The sequence below is a fragment of the Neolamprologus brichardi genome, chromosome 7 (assembly GCF_056152115.1).
Source record: "Neolamprologus brichardi isolate AB-2024 chromosome 7, ASM5615211v1, whole genome shotgun sequence".
Lineage (NCBI taxonomy): Eukaryota > Metazoa > Chordata > Actinopteri > Cichliformes > Cichlidae > Neolamprologus > Neolamprologus brichardi.
The window spans coordinates 33,172,589-33,194,815 of NC_142110.1; the positions used below are offsets into that span (position 1 = coordinate 33,172,589).

The 22,227-nt window shown below is 40.4% G+C and overlaps 2 protein-coding genes across 3 annotated transcripts; one reads left to right on the plus strand and one right to left on the minus strand.

The window, feature by feature from the left end:
* Positions 1–12,123, minus strand: LOC102789640 (AN1-type zinc finger protein 5-like). Of its 2 annotated transcripts, XM_006803478.3 has the most exons (7): positions 11,916–12,123; positions 7,383–7,569; positions 7,130–7,280; positions 6,268–6,371; positions 5,720–5,848; positions 3,231–3,383; positions 1–1,642 (listed from the first exon to the last, which is right to left on the minus strand). In XM_006803478.3, exons 2-6 carry the CDS (start codon positions 7,537–7,539, stop codon positions 3,235–3,237), a joined length of 690 nt encoding a protein of 229 aa, XP_006803541.1. In that variant the 5' UTR covers positions 7,540–7,569; positions 11,916–12,123; the 3' UTR covers positions 1–1,642; positions 3,231–3,234. The 2 variants fall into 2 exon arrangements, with proteins under 2 accessions (XP_006803541.1, XP_006803540.1); XM_006803477.3 differs by lacking the exons at positions 1–1,642; positions 11,916–12,123 and adding an exon at positions 7,697–9,897 and having other exon boundaries at positions 2,740–3,383.
* A 4,265-nt stretch (positions 12,124–16,388) lies between these two features.
* ccnb1 (cyclin B1) lies at positions 16,389–19,857 on the plus strand. The gene is made up of 8 exons (XM_006803479.3): positions 16,389–16,511; positions 16,796–16,924; positions 17,731–18,024; positions 18,112–18,270; positions 18,375–18,611; positions 18,701–18,841; positions 19,450–19,560; positions 19,632–19,857. Exons 1-8 carry the CDS (start codon positions 16,491–16,493, stop codon positions 19,734–19,736), a joined length of 1,197 nt encoding a protein of 398 aa, XP_006803542.1. The 5' UTR covers positions 16,389–16,490; the 3' UTR covers positions 19,737–19,857.
* The last annotated feature ends 2,370 nt before the right edge of the window (positions 19,858–22,227 follow it).

Here is a 22,227-nt window from a genome sequence, read left to right on the forward strand (position 1 = left end):
AAATATTCATTTTCTTTATTGACATGCCTGTACAGTTTCAAACATTGGTCCTGTGAACAGCATGCTGTAGCTCATTACTGTCACCAGGGGGTCAGTGTCACAAACAACCAGTCTGTGGACTATCAATGGCTCAGTCACAGTAGAGCAAGTATCCCAAAAGTCTCACTGTAAAGAACAAATCTTTGAGCTTAAAATGTAAGAAATAAATGTGTAAAATTGGCAGCTCATTGTCCAGACAATGGAAGGTTTTTGTTACTTCAGAGTTCTACATTTTTATTTTACTTTTTTGTTAAAACAAAACAAAACTGAAAAACAGAAAACGGGAACTTTTCTGTTTAATTATCTATCACTCAGTGACTTTGTTGTAATGATCAAAGGTGAGGTCTTTAATGGGGGTAGGGGGCTAAAACTCATGAAAATACTGTTGAAAAGTCCTACGATTTTGTGTATTTATTATGCAAAAACATTTATTCATACATGTGTAATGACAAAGTTGAATATTAATTTTCTAAGGTTTCATTGTGAAATGCATGCTCAACTGGGTTAAGATCAGGTGACTGAGGTGGCCATTTAAGAATGTCGTTCTGGCAGACGATCTGTCCAAAGAATGTTTTTCCAGAACTACGACGGCTGTTTTAGAAATATTTTTCTTCTTCCTTTAGCAAAGTCCAATCAACCCTTTCTATTCTTGAGACTTATGAATAGCTTGCACCTTGCAGTGAACCCTCTGTATTTACTTTCATGCAGTCTTGTCTTTATGGTAGATTTGGATATCGATACCTGAAGAGGTCAGGGTATCGATATTGTTAACTTGGCTTGTTGTTGTGAAGGAGTTTCTCATCACCACGGAACTTATTCTGGGATTATTTCTCCAGTACTTTCTTTCTCAGGATGCACAAAACTTTTCCCTTTTATAATATTGTGGCAATTTATCAGATGGGTTGGGTTTTCTGGCAGCTTTTTATCATTTTATCCAAAACAAATCTCAAGCCACCTTCACCCCATTCATTTAAACAGGTTGCAGTATCTTATTGCCGTTTAATGGCACCAAAGTTCCCTTGAAGACGGCAACTGACAGCAAGTTGATGCAGACCATTTTTCCACCCAGTCTCCAAACATCATTTTCCCTAGTGTGATTAAGGATAAGTGAGTGTATGTGCTGTCTGTGCCTTATATGTTTTCATCTCACTTTTCCTCTGCTTTCATGTTGAGCTATATCAAGCAAGGTATGTATATATCCTGAATTTCCCAGAGGAACCCACCGGAGGGATTTTCATCTATATAGGTTGTATACCTATAATCCTCACTCCAAGTAGGTAAATACCTTCACAAACAGCCACAAAAGCAGGACTATGAGCAGTGTAGCTTTAATAGTATTTATGAAAGTTTGTGTTTAAGTAATGTCTGTAGTTTTCTCGTGCCAGTCAATGTAGTCTTAAAGAAGTCGAGTCACCTTCTTCTCAAGATAATAAAACCTGAATAGAAAACTAAGTATCTTTTTTTGTAATTTATGTGATGATGATGATGATGATGATGATGATGATGATGATGATGATGATGATGATGATGATGGGAGGTATCAAGTATCAGGCCCAGGTCCAGAATTAGCACAGGAAAGACTCCTATCCAACCCATGGGATGTCTTTAGAAAATGTGAAAGAGAACATAAAATTTACTTACTTTATGGACCATCTGGAGAAGCTAGATGTGCTACCAGGATTTTTTCCTGTAATTTGACACATTTCTTACAATTTACGCTCCTGCACAGACATTCTGAAAGATTTTCCATTTACTACAGCAACATTTCTTCATGATGTGGAAAAATTACGATTTACTTAAACTGCATTTATATCAAGATATCTCAGGGATTAAATTTGTACTTAAACTTAGCTTCCCTTAGAGAAAGACGACCTTCAATGCTCCAGCCCACAAGATCAATCTGAGTCTGAGCCAGGAGTCTGGCATGCCTGCCTTACAGTATGCAGACACAGTTATGTCAACCTCTCAGTCTCTAATATTACTCCAAAGCTTCTTGATGCAGGTCACTTTGACAAATTTGATCTAATTGTACTAATTTTTTGTACATTTCACATAAGTTACCTAGTGATCCTTGTGTATGGACAGTCTGAATTTTTCTTATTATGCTGGCTTAATGTTAACAGGCAAGTCTTGTTTGGGGGCTTATTAACCCTAATCCTGACTTTAAGCTAAAGTATGAAAGACAAGAACAAAATGACGAGCCGTGACCTCCTTACCGTTTAGTGGTGAACATAATTTATTTACAATCGTACAATTTATTCTGTATTATTAGAAGATTAAGCACACGACAGTGTATAAATAAAGAGGTTTGTACAAACTTGCATGACGGAAAAGGGGTCAAAACCAAGATGATTAAGCAGCCGGACCAAAAATCAACTGAAATCGTAAATTATTGATAACTAACTTCACTAAATCACTACCTCATTCAACACTCCCAACACTGTCAATTCAACTCACATTAAAAACCTGAAGAAAACATTCAATAGTGAAGTAAGATGATTATTGAAGGAGCTAAACCCTCCCAAATGTTTTAGCGTATGACACACTAACCAGACATCCAAAGGAAAAAAAAAAAAAATTAAAAAAAACCAAAAAAAAAAAAAAAACCAAATCAATGGGAGAGAAAACGGTCCAACTACCTTAGGTTTCTGGGAAAGAATATGAGCCAGAGAGAAACAAAGTCCAAGAAGATAAAAACTCTGGCAAGACGGGAGGGTTAAACACTGACTTCACAGAGCGACGGCTGCAAACGGAAAAGCAAGATATCCATTTTGCTACTCAAGCCAGCAGAGAGCAAGCACAGCTGAGAAGTCCCAGAGTCCAAGGCTATCACAGCCCCATTCCAAGCGAAGTTCAAACGATTTCAGCAGGATCACAAAAAACCGGCAAGGAAGGGTTTTTCCCCTCCCCCCTTCCCTCTAAAGGGCAATCACACTTTTCTCCAACATCAGCCGGTTACTGTGACACAAAACCACCTCACTTCAGTCCCAACATTTCTTTAGTTCAATAAAACCCTGTTAAAGTGTTTAACTCACACACAAACAAGAAGCTGAAAACATGTGAACATCCATGCACAGGGGGCCCCAAAACACCCTGAGAAAAAAAAACAAACAAGTCCTTTGGGAGGAAAAGTCGGGCTATAGTCCATTGTCTGAAAGGCGATCACTTCCAGGCTTCAAAGTCAAACTCACAGTTTCATATTCTCTGGATCTTTTCAGCAACTACAACGGGGTTCTCCTTACGGATCTTTGCGGCAGCTTCAGCTTTATAGTCGTATGGACAGTTGTGCTTATCGGAGTAACGGTGAATTCCGCAAAAGAGATTTCCACAGCGACAGTCAAAACCTGAAAAAGCAGAAAAGGAAAGGAAAGGTCTTAGAGGATGAGGCAGGGGGGGGGGGGGGGGGGGGAATGATACCAGAACACACCACTGTGTTTCAGTTTTTTGATTTTACACTTTTTTCTTTTAAACCTGGACTTTTCCATACAAAACACAAATCCTAAAGTCAACCTGTTCTGCTCATTTCCATCTCCATGTTTTTATTCTTGGACTCAACTTCCATTGTTTTACATGGCTTACTGTTCAAAAATAATCCTGATTAGTCCTGAGACTAAGATGCATCTTGAGATGCTTGATTTGGATTTTCTTTGTTGCAGCCTCCTATTTCTTCATTGTCTTCATCAACTGGTGTCTTGGTACATCTGGTGACCAAGTTCCCTCTAAGCTGCACGTGCGCACAAAAAAAAAAAAAAAAATATCCAACCTGAATTGAAATTAAAATAAATGTGTAAATTCATTCTGTGCTGTTTTGCAGTGTGAGTCAGTAAGTGACAGGTGACTGGCTGCTCCAGCCAATAATGCGATTCACATTTGTATATACGCAGCTAAATAAAGTCGTTGACAGGTTATGACAGTGTCCTTATGTGCCGCCACCAGTGTTTTAGCTAGGAAAGTGGTGTGGCCAATGTGGAGTGAAGACACGCTAATGACAACGTGTACAACCACTGGAGATGTGAGCAGGACAGATGGAAAAATTGAAGGAAAAAGTGTGGACTTCAAACTAGGGCTGTGCGATATGACCAAAATCTCATATCCCGATATAAGACATCTATCGTCCCAATAACAATATAAATTACAAAAATTTAACATTTTCTGTAAATTCTGTGAATGTCAGGCAGCTCGACTTGCGTGAAGTGTTTTCAGCTGGGCGTGGTGTACCTGGAGTCGTGTTTTAACCAATGCATGAAACAATTTTAGACACAAGTTGTAACAGCTGTTTTCTTTGTGAGTATTTATTACACAGCGTGGTGCGGGGAAAAGCCTGTTCTAACGTTTGAATCTAAGGTTAATTTTTTTAGCACCTGACGGCTCTTTTTTGCTTCTCATCTGTAAACACTCTTTCACGTGATTCCGTTTATTTTGAAAAGTCTCAACAGGATCTTGAGCTTTATTGTGAAAGGTTTATGTGGAAAATAAACAAGCGGACACGCGATGGTTTTACCGTTGTTGTTGCTAATGACAACGCATAAAAATAGTCGCTTGTCCGTCCGTAGTGTGGTTAAATATAAGAGAGAGAACTTTAAGAAATGAATATAGCCACTACAGGGACCATCAAAACGATGAAAAAATATTGCCGTAAACAGTTTATTTTGCAACACCACAAAACAAAAGAGTGTAAAATGAAACGATAGATGTTTTTACGTTATACATCATCATCCGATATATATCGTTATATCGAACAGCCCTACTTTAAACTATATTGTTTTTGGCAAAACCAGAGTTATAATTCACTATGTTTTTTTATTATGTTTTTTCCCCCGAATCCTGTCGTTGTTTATATTTACTGCGGGAAGAAATGGTAAAAACTGTGTTTTCTAAGGAAAGCGCTCAAAAGCACTCTCTACCTGTGAGTAAAGAAAAAACAAAAGCAAAAAGACCCCAGCCTTTCCTATTAGTTGAAAAATGTACCATGTCGACCAATCAAAAAAATGACATGGCAACGCGGCATTTGGTTGTTTAACCTCTTTTAACGCTGGTTATTTTCAGAACATAACACCTGCGATAAACGAGCAGTGATGGGAATAACGGCGTTACAAGTAACGGCGTTACTTTTTTCAGTAACAAGTAATCTAACTAATTACTATTTCTATCGTTACAACGCCCTTACCGTTACTAAAAAGAAAATGTGGTGCGGTCACGTTATTATTTTTCAACAAACAGACTGTTGAAGCTGTGTTCAGTTTACCGCACCTTATGCCAGTTGCACGGAAGTAGCTGTAAGTAATCAGTGCGCTACAGCTTTAAGCATCTCCGCGCACTCCCGTGGACGGCAATCACTTTCTTAGTAACTAAGTAACTTACCCAACACTGTAAACGAGTGACCACTGTATACAAATACTGAGAAATATACAATTTGAATCCTTTCTCTCTTTTGCTCTGAGGCGCAGGGGAAAATATATCGACAACACGATGAACATCATCTACAGATATATTCGGTAAATACCCAAGACATCTTGAGAAATGCAAATCGCCACTTGATTAATCCACATGTCTGCCATTACTCACAATGGTCCAAGGGACCGCTCAGGGAGTTTGTGTGTTTGCTCAGACACATGAGAAATTAGAGGGAAAATTGCTAGTGACTTTAAATATCCATCCATTTCTTTGTGAGACATCTTACCTGTAAGGCCAACCTTTTTACGACACATGAAGCACCGATTCTTCTTGGGTTTGGGGGGCTCGTGGGATTTGGAGTCTTCACTGCCAGCAGTGGAGGGATGCAAGGCTGAGACGGCTGGCTGACTCACAACTGGAAAAAGAAGGAAAAAGATTACTTAAACTAGAGCTAGGCATTCGTATAAAGCTTTGTAAACTGGGTGGTGAAAATACAAATATTCCATTTAAAAAAAAAAAAAAAAGAAGCACATTTTCTTTCATTTCTACCTTACATAACCTCATACTAATGACACTTTTCTCATTTCATGGTAAAAATAAGGGCAAAAGCAGAACATAAATTTGTTAGTCACACTTTTCCATCCTCAGGACTGAACATGTGCACTCAGTAAAGTGGTTGTCTGTCTATGTGTTAGCCCTTTGACAGGGTGGCAACCTCTTCAGGGTGTACCCTGCCTCTCGCCTTATGACAGCTGGGATAGGCTCTAGGCTCCAGCCACCCCCGATTCAAGAGAATGGATGGACGGAGAAAACAGATCCATTTTTAGTGCCCACCTGGCTCTATGAGCTCCACTTTACTGCCTGACGCTCCTTTCTCTTCAGAGGAGAGACTCATCTCAGTCATCTGTTGTGTTACAGAAATGGCAGGTGAAATCCCACTGCAAAGGATAAAAAAATAAATAAATAAATAAACAGATTTAAAGTGGACCTATTGTGCTCTTACTTTCTGTCATGTTTATATTGGTGCTCATGCTATGTACGAGTAATCCTTGCACTAAACACAGAAGTTTTTTTCTTCTTTTAAATCTCTATGATGTCACTTTAAATGGATATCCCCAGATATGATCTTTTTTCAGGCAGAGAAATAGCCAATCACAGATAAGTCTGCTTAAAAGGAGAGGATCTAAAACTGCTCGTTTCAGACAGTGGGTGTATTTGTGAATTCGAATTGTGAATCATGCTAAGCTGCTCTACAGTAATCAAAAAATAATCGAAGCAAATTGGAGCAGAGCTGCTGCTTCTACGTGATTTCCTTTGGAGATTTTCAGGGCATGCCCAAGCAGAAGACACTGAGGCAGACCCTCAACCCTCTGAGATGATTATACTTCTCATCTCAGGATCCCCCAGGAGAAATGGGGCTAAGGAGAAGGACAACTGGGAATACCCTGCTTAGCCTACTGCCACTGCCATTCCAAGGTTAGATAAGCAGAAGACCATGAATGGATGAAACTACACATAGTCCTCAATGGTCACAAAATTATTGTACAGCTGTAAGAGACTACTGATTGGCTTGAAGGAAATCCCAGTTTTTACCTCTATATAAACCAAATCTTGATGGTTGCTGATGTTTTACATTCCTGCCATAGATGCCACTTCCTGTCACTGTTTGACAGGCACCCTGCTGGGTCCTACTCACCTGAGTGCCTCTGTGGCAGCGGCAGCAGCAGCATCAGAGGCAGCGGCGGCCTCAGCTGCCACCTCTGCAGCAGCAACCGCAGCAGCCGCAGCATTATTCAGGGTAGCCTCTAACCTTTGGATGGCAGAAGCCTCAGCTGTGGAGCTGCTGCCTGAGGAGAAATAAATCACAGCATGCCACAGTGAGACACCGGGGATGAAGGCAGAGCAGCTGCACACAGACGAGGAGAAGAAAATAAAACCCGAGGTCTTACCCACTCCACTCAAAGAACCAACTCCTCCATTGTTCTGTCGTGACAGGTGCTCCTTGTGGCACACAGAGCACATGCCGTTAGTCCTGGGGTTGCCATAAAAACCACAGCCAGTGGCACAGAGCATAGGAACTGGGCTTTGATTGGTCTCCTGGGCCATAGCGGTATTTCTGCCACCTGATGAGCTGACCTGGAGACAGACATACAAAAATAAAAGGCATCGTTACCGCAGCAGAGTCACATAGCACAAAGAGACTACTGAAGAGGAAAGAAATGATCGTGTCCTGAACCTAAAGCAGTTATATTCACATCTGTACCTGATGTGTAGCCTTTTTATTAAATCACTGACTCAGTTGGAAGCTGTTCCAAATCAGCTGTCACGAAACCCATTATCACCATCAGCCTCACATGTTTACATCTCATTATCTGTAATGAACGCAATTATTCGTTATTCTTTTGGGGACATACATTTTAAAGAGCAGCTAATCACTAAAAACCTCTCCAGCCAATAATTGAGGTTGTTGCTTTACTTTGTGCGAGTTTCACTTCAGTTTAGTATTCTCCCTGAAAAGTTAGCCAGTCGTGTGATTTATAAGGCTGCATAATATCTGGATGTTTGCTCACTGGATCCTCTGATATTTGCAATATTTTAATGTGAAATAAATTCTTAGCTTGTCCAGCTGATGTTTTACTTTATTAAGACACTTATTACATGGTGTTCTATTGGCATTTATTTTGGATTTTTATTTATTAGGTTCCTTCATCTTATTTTTTCTACTCGTCCAAGTTAGTAACTAATTTGTGTATTTGACATTTTGAAATAAATTTTGAGTCATTTTACTTTTTAGCTATTCTGTTATAGGTCATGTGTGCTGCAACAGGAATTTCAACTTACCTATATAGAATCTAAAAAATAAAAACTACAAAACAAAATAATATGTGAAACTAAATATTAGTTTGTTCCAAAGTGGGTTCAAACAGGAAAGGGAGCGGTAGCAGAGTTCACAAGGAAGGAAGCTCAAATGAACATCAATCAAAAAAATAAAATAAATTAAAAGTACAAACTGTGACTGCAGTGGAATTTTTATTGTTTTTAATCTCTTAGTTTCACGTCACTGCAAAAGAAGAGGTCTTTCTCGATTGTGACTTTACTCCACTTAAAAAGGGCTTAGACAAAGGACTAAAGACCACCACAAACATATGAAAAAAAAGACAAGCCCACATTTTTCACTTCCCCAGTGACAGTACACAACTACAACATGTAGATTTTTCCCTAAGCACCTACGCATCATTACCTCTGGCACTTCAGCCACTTTTCATACCCCAAAAATAAAAATGAAAACCCATGGGAGATATCCTACTGCTTCACAAGGACAGCTTTCTCTGTCTTTGCTATGTTTAAGTGTGAGTGAGAAGCAAGGCTTCAGAGTGGCAGTGAGAAGGACTACTGAGACCTTCTGTTGCTTTTAGTTTTCCTCTGACTGACCATTGTAGCTTAAATCACAGCATAACCGTTAACTAATCTGGACGGTGATTATTAACTTTAGATTACATCAAACCCCAAAGAAAATGTATAATGACAAATAGTGATATAAACCCCAACTATAAATATTTTTTTGTACTAAAACCCCTTGACATACTAGTGAAATTTACTCATGAAATTTTCACTCAGATTTTAATCTAATAAAATAATACCCATTAAAACTTGACTTACTTCCCTTTCACTGGAGCTTCAGGGGACACCTTACTATTTTCTAATAATAAAACTGCTGAGGTGTAATCACATGACCTGAGCCTCAAGTGCCACGAACCAGATAACAGTGTTGAGGCACACTGTCAGCAGTCTTGGTTAGAGAAGTTATTTATTTAGTGTGTAAACCAAACAGCATTCTTGACCTTTGCTTGAAAAGAGTGCAGGAGGACAAAACAACAACAACAAAAACACAAAACATCTTTAATCAGTGCTCAGACTACACAATGATTTCTGTTTCAGTGGTCGCTCTGTCAGAAAATCACATTTTCCTGACAAATGAATCATGTCTGTGGCAATAAATGACATTTGTGTGTGCCCACACAAACATGTAGTTGAAAAAATTTATGCAGGATACCAATGTCTTCTACAGATGGTTGAGGTCCAATTACAGTAATCACCCTGAAAGTATGAACATCCTTCAACAGTACAAACTGAGCCCAATCTAATTGGCAAGGTTAAACTCCCCATGCAGGTACTGTAAGAATTTGCCAAAAGTTGCCAACATCAGCATTGCTGGCATCAGCAGCATTGCATCCTTAAAGGTTAAATGTGCAGCTACGATTGATACATTGGTCATTATCAAAGTTTTCTTGACCAACTGGCTCGTGACAAAGCATTTCCAAATTATTCAGTAAAACGAATCAATTTAAAATAAAAATATAAGCATAACTAAATCAGAAACCTTAACCAATTCAAAGACATGAATAAAGCCAAATGAAACCCAAGTGAATTTTAAAAAACGCTAAATAAAACACACAAAAAAAGAGAATACGCAATAAAAATGATTAGGTAACTTCTTCTTACTCAAAAGTGAAAGCAGCTTGCTTCAAAATTAATCAGAAGAGATCTCAGTTAAAAATTGATGAAAGGGCAGGCAAAAGAAAGTGCCAAGTAAAACACAATGAAATGCTAAACCAAATAAAAATGCTTTATAAGATGCTGAAAAATACTTTTAAATAATATAGCTCACATAATTTTAAATGAAAGTAACTACGGGTTTACTAAACTAAAGTCAAATATAAAGCTACTCTACTCTACTCTAGATACCACATTAAATAATACTTTTTAAGGGAATAGCTAAATAAAAGAATGAAATGCTAAACTACAGAGAATTCAAGGAAAAAATCTAAATTCACAAAATACTAAAATGCTCAAAAAAAAATACAGACTGTATAATAACAATACAATGCAAATTCTCTTCCTCAAAGCTGAGAACAGCTTCCTGCCAGGCAAGTTTAGCCTAGTAAACAGCTGCAGCAGCCTTGTGATGACAAAGATTTTTATAGGAAGTTGTGAAGATCTTGCTTCGGGGGAAATCAACTGTCTACAGTTACAGTTTATACACAGTGGAAGCAAAAGGGGAAGAATTCCCATCACTAAGTTCATATCCTGGTGAGTTACACTAGTCTCTCCTCTTCCCCAAAACTGTGGATAGTTACCGACCACTGCAATGTGCAGCTTCACGTGTGCTCATTGCAGTGTGACTGCAGACTGCGGAGCTCCGCTTCCAGCCAGGCTCACATGGACATGTGCATGAGGGCTTTCCACTGTCACAGGAGTGCAATGTGACACACTCACGGGTTACCTCAATACACCAAGGCTGTGAACACATCTATTTATAGACAACCTCAGGAGTGCTGCAACCAGAGCTGGAACCCTGGCTAAAATTTGTATCCACGTCAGAGACAAGGTTTCTCCTTAAACATAAGAACAGCCCACACACACTTTGCTGGAACATGCAGGTGGAGGAATCTAAACAAAGGGGTAACCATAAAAATTCATAACAACACCTGTGGATAACACAAAGAGCAGCTGGAGCACGTTTATCACCCAGACAAAAGGCGAGTCACTCCTCAGCCATACTTCTGCCTTAATTCCAGAGGTAAACGCGCATTTATATATCCCCAAAGGGCTCAGTCAAGTGAGGAAATATCCTTCATCTTCAACTACTTCACAGCACACAAACAGGGCCACACAACCGTTTTACTTCTACAAATCCACTGAGTCATGCTAGCAAGCTAATGCACGCTGTTTGTGTTTAAACCCCCATTTAAAACCAAACATTTAACAAATAATTATTCCTCATGGTGTTTGGTAACACTCTGGGTATTTTTTCAAGGTAAAGCTGTGATTTAAAGGGTTACTTAGAAATACGAGACAGCATGCTCCTTGCTAAGTATGACTCTTCTGATCTCCCCGCTAGCATGCTAAAGGCTACCTGCAGCTAGCAAGTTTAGCGTGACTAGTTTGCTTTGTTCGCTCTTTTGTTGTTTGTTTAGAGTTACCACAAATATTATAAACAGAAGCCCCAACGACTCTTAAATAAGAGAAATAAGGGGACAAAATACACACTAAAAATAAATGTTAAAACATCACTGCTAATTAGACACAACCTAGGGAAATTCAGATGCTACTGCGAGCTGCCGATAGATTTAAGTTGAAAAAAGGCGATTTTTTAGAAAGGAGAAAGATCGGTTTTTAAATAGCTGTAAGGTTAATGCCAAGTTTAGCATCTATATAGCCTCTTAAACCTATTTAACATGTAGTCTTACCCTTGGAAAACTTTTTAAGGACACGTGTTAAGCAGCCAGACAGTCACTCTTTAATCCTCACTAATTAAGTAAGCCAATTTTACACCAACGCCGACGTTACTCGTTTTGGAAAATGTGCTTTTTAAACTGTTTGTAGCTACAATTAGTCCTAGACTGAGACACTTCCCGAAAGAACTACTAAGTAACTAACTAACCAGCAGACTGCGGTTTAACTACTCGGTGTTATCTTACCTTTTCGTGCCAGAGAAACGCTGTTTTGTCGGCTAACAAAAACACCTGGATTTCTCTTGGAGCTGACTAACTAGGGCCGTCTAGGTTTAGTCGTCGCTTGTGCCCGTTTCTTTTCGGTCCTCTCTCCGTCTGGGAGTGATGTTATGTTATGTTAGTTGCTCCCGCTGACGTCCTCAGTCTAGGAGAGGTAGTGGCATCTGTTTAGTTTTACGTGTTACGTTTGCGTCCTCTCTGCCTTCCGGTACACGTCATGGAAATTGTGATCCTCTGATTGGAGGGCATGGTTGTTGGCGAAGAGCCACTAAAGATTTCAGGACAGCAGTCCTGGTTTCTACAAACATACCTTTACCCCACATAAACAAACATCTTTGTAGAAAAACAGATTTCAAAACATCAACACGGCACTAAAAGTAATGAGAGCAGACAAACACAAAACAGTACAAAACATGACACATCTACATTGAGTTCCACAGGTGATGCTGTAGTGTTTCCAAGGGAGAAGACTGGTCTTGACCAACATTAAAAAGACCACTTTGGACTCTTCCTAACATACATACAGACAGATCCGGTACACTGATGACACCCTCACACACCGAGGAACATGTAGCAATTTTTGTCAGAAGTTTAAATACACAAATTATGAACATGAATGTCATGGTAATTTTGTGCTTTTAATGACTTATTTGAACTTTTTTAATTTTACAATGTAACTCTTTTTGTTTAAAAATTAATAACTGGGTTCACAAGTTTGAATTTATTTTAGATTTAAATTCACGCAAGATCACCACACTACACTAGCAAGGGAGGGCCTTACTAACAGCAGAGATCAACAACCCAGCAATGAACCTTAGCCACCACCTTAAGTACTGGCCTGCTGATGAAATCCTTTGGAACAGGTTGCTGCTTGCTGCACGTTCATTCAACCAGAGGCGGTAACCACTGTCCCTCCCATGAACACAGACGCAACCTACCATAACATTCATGACCATAATGAGCGCATGTGAACTTCTGACCACAGCTGCATGTAAGAATGTTGTTCATTGGCAACAGCTCAGAATTCAACACTAATTGCAGTAATCTCTGGGAAGTCACTTTCTGTGAGTGCTGAAATTCCAGTCAAACACTCAGGAAAACCGCACATCAGGCAATAGACCCATGAGCATGATAACCAATCAGGGGTGCATGATGAGGCCTCTCCTTTACACCGTCTTCACATATGACGGTGTGGTCTCCTTATAAAGTTTGCATATGACACTACAGTCATTGGGATGTTTGCTGATGGAGAGGCGGTGACATAGAAGTGTCAGGCCTGGCGGTGTGGTGTCAGGAAACAATCATTCTCTAAATGTAGATAAGACCAAAGAAATGATTACACCACTGAGGCAGAGATAGGGAGTAAAAACCTTTAAATTTCTCTCTTACTTGATCTCACAACACTCAGCAGCTTCTGAAAAATTCTCAGAAGGCTGATGGAAATTTGGCATGTCACCCAGAAACGTTTACACAGTTGTAGAGCTAAGAGCGTCATCGCTGCCTCAGTTACAGTGTGGCGTGGAGGCTGCATTGTTCAGGACAGGAAGGCTCTCCAGCGTGTGACAAAAAATACACAGTATGTCACTGGAGCAGCCTTCCCATCACTACCAGTCTTTCTTGAGTAGAGTGCAAAGTACATATAAGGTTACTGGACTTTTGGTGAGGTCCCATTGTAATTCCAGCTGCTCAAGAGCCCTGGATCTTTATTGTATTTTTTCATAATGGGTCTAATGTTTTCAACTGGCACCTTGCCTCAAATGACCTCAGCAGCTCACAGGACAGGATAGTGGGACAATGTTTTACATAGTTTCACTGGTGCCAAGGTGGTGGATGGTTTGCTTTTTTCGCACTAGGGAAACTCACATGACTGATATCGCCTCAACAACCCGAAGGACGACCTCCAAGAGAGCAAAAACCATCCTGGATCAAACCACTGGGATTCTATGTCACTTGTTTTAGAACTGAAGAAGCCTCTTGGATGACCAATAAGAAGCCCAGTTGCCTTCTTTTCAAGCACTTGAGACTACCATGATATGGATGACTTGTACCCTTCTTACTTGTTACTAACCTGTTGACAACTAACTTTATTAACATAAAATCTTTCCATAGCTGTTTTTCCAGCCTTTTGGTGTCCCAATTTTTTTTTTGAGATGTGTTCCTCTCATCAAATTCAAAAGAACTTTATTTTTTGGTAAAATTGTACGTTTATGTTTTCTGGTGTAAATATAATATGGATATCTATGATGCGCATCTTATTGCATTCTGTTTTTAATCAGAATCATCAGAATCAGAATCAGAATACTTTATTGATCCCTAGGGGAAATTATTTTTTTGTTACAGTGCTCCATTATAAACCAACATTAACAAGACAGACAATACGCTAACTAAGAATAGTACAATATATACATACATATATATATATATATATATATATATATATATATATATATATATATATATATATATATATAAGTCACTTATTAATAAATAGCTGGAAAGGAAACATGTGTAGTTGTAGCAGTAACCAGTGTGTTAAGTGGATGCATTGTACAGGGAGATGGCCACAGGCAGGAAAGATTTTCTGTGTCGTTCAGTGGTGCTTTTCGGTAATCTCAGTCTCTCACTGAACGAGCTCCTGTGACTGACCAGCATGTCATGGAGTGGGTGGGAGGTGTTATCCAACATTGTCTTTATTTTGGACAACATCCGCCTCTCCGACACCACCTTGAGGGAGTCCAGCTCCATCCCCACAACATTACTGGCCTTACGGATTAGTTTATTGAGTCTGTTGGCATCTGCGACCCTCAGCCTGCTCCCCCAGCATGCAACAGCATAGAGGATCGCACTGGCCACAACAGACTCGTAGAAAACCCTCAGCATTTTCTGGCAGATGTTGAAGGACCTCAGTCACCTCAAAAAATAGAGACGACTCTGGCCCTTCCTGTAAAGTGCTGTGGTGTTTTTAGCCCAGTCCAGTTTATTGGACTGGTATTCACTCCAAGGTATTTATAGTCCTCCACAATGTCAACACTGACCCCCTGGATTGAAACAGGGGTCAAGTGTTTCCTGGTCTTCCTGAAGTCCACTATCAATTCCTTGGTCTTTGCCACGTTGAGCTGCAGATGATTCTGCTCACACCACGTGACAAAGGAGTTGACCACAGCCCGGTACTCTGTCTCATCATCCCTGCTGATGCATCCAACCACCGCAGAGTCATCAGAAAACTTCTGAAGATGGCAGGTCTCTGTGCAGTGGCTGAAGTCTATGGTATAGAGGGTGAAGAGGAAGGGGGAGAGGACAGTCCCCTGTGGTGCCCCTGTGTTGCTGATTACCTTGTCAGACACACACTGTGGGAGACGTACATATTCTGGTCTTCCTGTCAGGTAATCAACAATCCAGGACACCAGAGAAGCATCCACCTGCATCGCTGCTAACTTATCACCCAGGAGGGTCGGCCTGATGGTATTGAAAGCACTAGAAAAGTCAAAAAACATGACCCTCACAGTGCTCGCCGGCTGGTCCAGATGGGTGTGGACACGATTGAGCAGGTAGATGATGGCGTCCTCAGTTCCGAGACGAGGCTGATAAGCGAACTGAAGGGGATCCAGATGTGGTCTTACTATGGGTCGCAGCTGGTCCAGGATGAGCCTTTCCAGGGTCTTTATGATGTTTTATTTACATTTTGCACATTTATTTATTTTGATATTTTGTAATTTGGGTTGTAGAATGCAATTACTTATTGCCAAGGAGACAGAGTCAACTTTACATTTATGTATCCAAGCAAAAAAGTAGAGTATATCTACTTTTTGCTAAGTGAATATGTTTTACTTGGTGAACAAAGGCATTTAAAGATACACAGAAATCTGAAGAGATAAATACTGTCGCTTATTTAATGGATGACAAAAGTAAAGTGTTATATCGTGAGTTATGTGAGAAATTCCTTTTGAAATGTAGACTTTTAGAAGCTATAAAAGAAAAATAAAAGCAAAAACAGCCTCTATCGTTCAAAAAGGCATTTTTACTCTTAGGTGTCTCATGTACTAAGGCAGCTCTGTATAGCAGAAATGGACTTTTATTACATTAAATGAAATAACAGAGCTTAAAAAATATAATGTTAAAGAAAGTCTATCATACTCAAAATGAAAGGAATTGTGTTCTGAACGAATTTGAGGCAATAGAAGTTAAAGTATAACGATAAAATACACTTTAAGATTTGATTCCTCTCCCTCCTAAAGTGACTTCTTATTAATTTATTTACTTACTTGAAATGCAGCATTAGAGAAAAAGCGTATAAAAACAAGCAGGACGCAACAGGAAAAGGAAATGAACGTCAAGAAAACAAATCACGTGACCATAAGTTGTCCGGGGAACGCATTTCAAACAGGTGCGTTCGACCAATCAGACGCCCAGAACAGTCTTAGGTCAGCGAATCAGCTTCCAGCGAGCGAGGATTTAAACCTCGCTCGCTGTTCCTTGAATATATGCCATACTGTTCTCCATTACGACTATTCGCCTGTTTGTTGAAGCATCGCTATTTTCGAAATGGCTCTCAGAGTGACCCGGGTAAGACTTTCTCATCTCTATTTGTTACTGTTTTTTTAATCGTTGAATCTGGGGAAGCACTTCCAAGCTTTTTCTTTGACTTTTTCGCTTAAAACCCCCCCAAAACGTAGCTATAGCCTTCGTTTCTTGCTTTGGGATTTCTTATCATGGAGCAGGTCGAGAGTAAGGGTTTCCGCTTAAGCCTCTTTAACTAAAAGATAAAAGCGTGCAAACTGTTATAATCATTGTGATTTAAAATTATCTTTTTTTTTTTTTTTTTTTTTTCTTCTTCTTCTTTCCTGCAGAATCGTTTGGCTTCCACCAAGGTCGACCTCGGTGGCAAGGCCTGCTCTGTGTCTGGGCCCACACAGAAGCCCCGAGCAGCCCTGGGGGAAATTGGAAACATCGCAGTTAACAAAGACGCACAGAAAAAGGTAAACATTTCATCCCGAATTTTAAATGCTCTTCTGTTCTGGAAAACAATAGAATTATACAATGAAATCATATGGGCACAGTGGCTTCTAGCTCTGATCTCAAAACAGTTAAAATGGCCCGAGCGGGGCCACACTTGCAACAACTGGCACAAAATGCTTAATTGAGTCAAAGCGTTGGACAAGCTAAAACTGGTTTAAAAGTTTATTTAAAAATTATAACGTCCTGTTAGGGTATGAAGGTGTTAAGCTTGTTGGTTTTTTTTTTTTTTTTAAAACCTCCCTGGCACACTGTGCCTTGACTACACATGGAACCAGTTATTAGTCAGCATTTGGCCTCTTGCTCTAAAAGAAGCCTACACATTTTCCTGCTTTAGATTCTCTAATTCAAAAAATATACCTCAAACAGAACAGGAAAACCCCTGAGAGTACAATGTGCTCAGATTGACTGATACTGACTTAACTTTAAGTGCTGTTTAGACTAAAATTCAGTGTCTAGGTGATTCAAGTTTTTATTTTAACCTTAGGGAACACCTGAGGTGGCTGCAGGACTGCTGCTTAAATGGGGGGCATTGATAACAAGAGAACTCACACTTGCATGTCACCCTCCTTTGGGCTACATTAAAATGGCAGCATAGCGTACCTGCAGGAGTGAGTTACACTAGATTGTCTAAATGAGGCTTAAAATCATGCTGGGAAGTGATCTCTATTTGAAAGTTAACACTAAATTGGTCCTATGTTAATTTTTTTTTTAAAAGTTGTCTTCTAGACTACTGAGTTTTCTGGCTTTAACATGCTTTTTCCCTTAGCCTGTAAAGACTGAAGCCCTCAAGAAGACCAAAGTTACAACTAGAGCTGAAAAGGCTGAACAGACCAAGCAAAAAGATGTCATTCCTGTTAAACCTGAGGTGCAAGCCCCACCTGAGCCAGCTTCTCCCACACCAATGGAGACCTCTGGCTGTGAGCCTGCAGACCTATGCCAAGCATTTTCAGATGTCATTCTGCACACTGCTATCAGAGATGTCGACGCAGATGACTATGACAACCCTATGCTCTGCAGTGAATATGTGAAGGACATCTACAAATATCTCCGCCAGCTTGAGGCAAGCAACTTAAAATAAAGGAATTTAAAGTGGGAATATTGAGCTACTTTCTCCACAGACCACTGTAACCATTTCTTGTCTGTTCAGGTTGAACAGAACGTCAGACAGAACTATCTGCAGGGTCAGGAGGTGACGGGCAACATGAGAGCCATTCTCATTGACTGGCTCGTGCAAGTAAATCTGAAGTTTCGTCTCCTGCAGGAGACTATGTACATGACCGTGGGCATCATTGACCGCTTTCTTCAGGTGGGTGAATCCTGGTTCTCCTAACAAATGCTGTTAGTCCTGCACTACACCGGTCCACCTTTCATGGTTTTCATCTCACTAATGGCAACTGTACCTCCCAACAGGACAATCCAGTCCCCAAGAAGCAGCTGCAGCTTGTTGGCGTGACTGCCATGTTCCTTGCTTCAAAGTATGAGGAGATGTATCCCCCAGAGATCTCAGACTTTGCCTACGTCACAGACAAGGCCTACACCACAGCCCAAATCAGAGACATGGAGATGACAATTCTGCGGGTGCTGAAGTTCCAACTGGGCCGTCCTCTCCCCCTTCAGTTCCTCAGAAGGGCCTCCAAAATTTATGAGGTTTGCAGCATATGTTGTGTCACAGGAAGTGCTGATGGGTGACGGTAAGTGTTCGTGCAGCAACTTATTCCTCGTGCATGTCTTCACAGGTAACTGCTGAGCAGCACACTCTGGCAAAGTATCTCCTGGAGCTCACAATGGTTGACTACGAGATGGTCCATTTGCCACCTTCAATGGTGGCAAGTGCTGCTTTGGCACTCACCCTCAAAATATTGGCTGCTGGAGAATGGGTAAGTGCATCTGAAGGGTCTAAGAGTTTTGGTGTGTCTGTAAGAAATTAAAGTTGTGTCCTTGCTAAAAGTTCCTAGTGGTAAAAACTAGGTCTGAAGTATTAGTCCTAAGAAAGGACCTATGAAGCCATGTCAAGAGTATTAATCCATAATTGAGTGCAACAAATGGCTGCCATAAAGCTGCAGTGCAATTGTTAACTTGTAGCACTTCCTGGCAAGTTTAATAATACTGGTGCAACAGAAGCTTGTCTGACCTTTGCTTATCCCAGACTTTAGAGCTGAATCTATACAGAACATAAGTGGCTGACATGATTGCAATAATCTACACCTGTGCAGGTAATGGTTGCAATATTGCAACCATAAGTTTTATGAACTGTCATGGGAATTTTACATATTTGTAAAAGGACTCCTTGGATGAGTTTCAATATCAAAAGGCTTTGCTTTATGTGAAGGAATTGTCAAATAAGTTTTTACATCTAGATCAGTAAATTCAAACTAACCCCTATACCTGCTTAACTGAGTGAGTTAAATGCAGAGAGGAATTTCACCACAAGGATCAAAGTGTACATGTAATAGTGACTCATGCACATTTCAAATTGTCTTTCCAGGATGTGACGCTGCAGCACTACATGGACTACACAGCAGAGAGTTTGATTCCTGTTATGGCACACATCGCCAAGAACGTTGTCAAAGTGAATAATGGGCTGACCAAGCACATGGTAAGCTTCTCATCCTTCAAATTTAAACTAATTTTAAACTTGACAAGACCTAACTACACTGTCTTCTGCAGGCCATCAAAGGCAAATACTCCACCTCAAAGCAGATGAGGATTGCCAACATTTCGCAGCTCAAATCATCAGTGGTTAAGGACCTGGCAAAGCAGGTCACACAGTGAGGAGATCAATGTCCTTGGCACCATGTGCTGATTTGTACAGATGTAAATTAACTTAACCTGACAAGGATCTGCACACCAAGGATGTCACTAGTTTAGTACTTGTGGTTTTTTCTTTTTTTTTTTTTCAAAAAATAAGACTGTATTTTTACAGCCTGCCCAAAGCACACCACAAGTTTTAAGTTTGACCTGAGCAACAAAATGGAAGTTCTTCTAAGATTGACAGCTGGGCTACATGATCAGACTAGTGCAAGGCAACAATTTTTGTTTCACTTATTCACAAGTACTCATGCACTAATCTTATTAGGCCTGAAGACCTCTGACCCTACACCTTTAAGTCTAATGCACCTCTAAACTGCTGCTGAAGTGTTTAATCTAAAACTTGTGGTGTGACTTATGGCCAGCAATGTGACTTTTTAAAAATTTTTCAGTGGATGTGTTGGTGTGAAATGTACAGCAATGCTTTTTAAATAAATTTGGTTTTTGCGTTCTTACTATCTTGTTCTTAAAGGATTTATTAAATGGCTTTGACCAGAAAGCTGCCTGCCTTGTTGTTCCTTTTGCTCTCCACTAGAGGCTGCTGTGAGACTGTTCAAGCATTTTAAAGCTAAAGTACAAGTGAGGCTGTCAAAGTGCCCACATTGAGAAATGTTGACTTTGCCCTGCTGTGCTTCAGGTTAGAGCAATGTTAATATTTGGTGACTGAGCCCAGGGCAGTACAGCTTGTATCAAAACGGCTCATGTGAAGTGTCCCTTAATCATGATGGTTTTTGTGACTTCAGGGAAGCTTAAAGCAGACCTCTGGGACTTTCAATTCACGTTAGGTCACTTTCTGAGTCTTATTTTGCTTAAGGGCTAACATTTCAGGGCTGTCCTTAGATCGGAGGCTAAAACAGGCACTTTGACTGGTAACAGACATCTTTTATCACCCAGAGGAGTCTTCCTTTACAGGAGCTTTCCTTTACATATAATTTTGGAGGCAGTACATGAGCATTGGGTCTCTAAGTTTGCTCAATCAAGTGCCTTTCCAACTAGGGGTGACCTGAAGTGCTCTCCAGTTGAAGGTGCACAGTCTCTAGAAAGCCCTGGGTTTGTCTCTAATGAGGGGAAACAAAACACGGGCTTTCAGACTTGACAACATGCAAGGCTCTTTTCAACATGTTTTAAATGGGACAATGCACCAAGCCCAACACTGCTTTACTTCTGAGATCTGACATCAAGCGTGCTCGGGGTGGAATGTGTTAGCCCTGCAACAGACTGGCGACCTGTCCAGGGTGTACCCCGCCTTGTCCTAAGAAAGCTGAGATAGGCTCCAGTAACCCCTGACCCTGAAAAGGATAAGCAGATAGATGAATGAGAGAGACTAGTCCAGAGTGTGGTGGTTGTGCTTTTGACAAAAGGCAAAATTCTAATAAATCTGGGTTCACAGCTAGCAACTTTGCATCTCAAACATCTGCAGTCAAGAGCGGAACTGCACAAACCTATACAGAGTTAGAATAGACTAGCCAGGAGGACCTAAAGGGGTAACTTCTAAGTCCTAGAAAGAGAACCAGCCTTAATTTAGTGATGCTTCTCACTGGTGAATGGTGCCTTTCACAGCTTTTTCACTGTAAAGCCCCCAAGATTTTAACTAGAGTTTCAAACACCTGGATAAAGAACCAAGTCAGTTTATTTTGGATGTCAAAGCTAATGGACGATGAAGATGCCAGTCTTTAGCTGAAACTGAACTAGGGCCCTTTTACTTCTTATGCAAACACTGAGTTTAAACTTTAAAGTGCTGTAAAAGTGCATTCTTTTTAACAGCCAGAAGGTGGCACACAGCCTTCCAGTGTCCCCAAGGCTCCCTAGCTTTTTGACCTCAGCAGACACTTAAACCAGACCTTCCCAAAGTGTGGGGCCTGCCCCCTAGGGGGCGCGGCATGAAAAGGGAAAAAACAAAACAACGCTTGGACACTGCTAGCACGGGGCGCCCACACAAACGCAAAGCAGGAGATGAAGCATCGCTGAATATGCTTCCAAACCAACTTCATTCTAAGCCAAAGACTAGAAAATATGGTGAAGCATATCTTCCTTTGGCTTCACCTGCACACGTGCCGAGGTAGGTCTCCCCTGCATAATTGGTTTTCCCTGCAAGCGCTGGGCTCTTCAAATCACGGACAAACAGGATCCCACATTCTTGATTTTTAGTTCACAAACACTTGTTGTAATGACTAACTACTCCTGACATTTTGGAGATGTTTGCTCTTTATACAGTAAAGTTACAGCGGGATACAAATACTATCAGGCTGATCCTGCCACGATTTGTTCCCCGGTTCAAATCACGGACAAACAGCATCCCACAGCTGTTTATGTTTTTAAACCCATTTTGCACAGAGAGGCATTTTTAAAAAAAAAATGTATTGATAACAATGTTGAATATTATTACACAGGAAAAAAACAACTACATGTAAAATAATTACACTGTGACGCCTCTGCCTTTCTAAATGGAGGGACA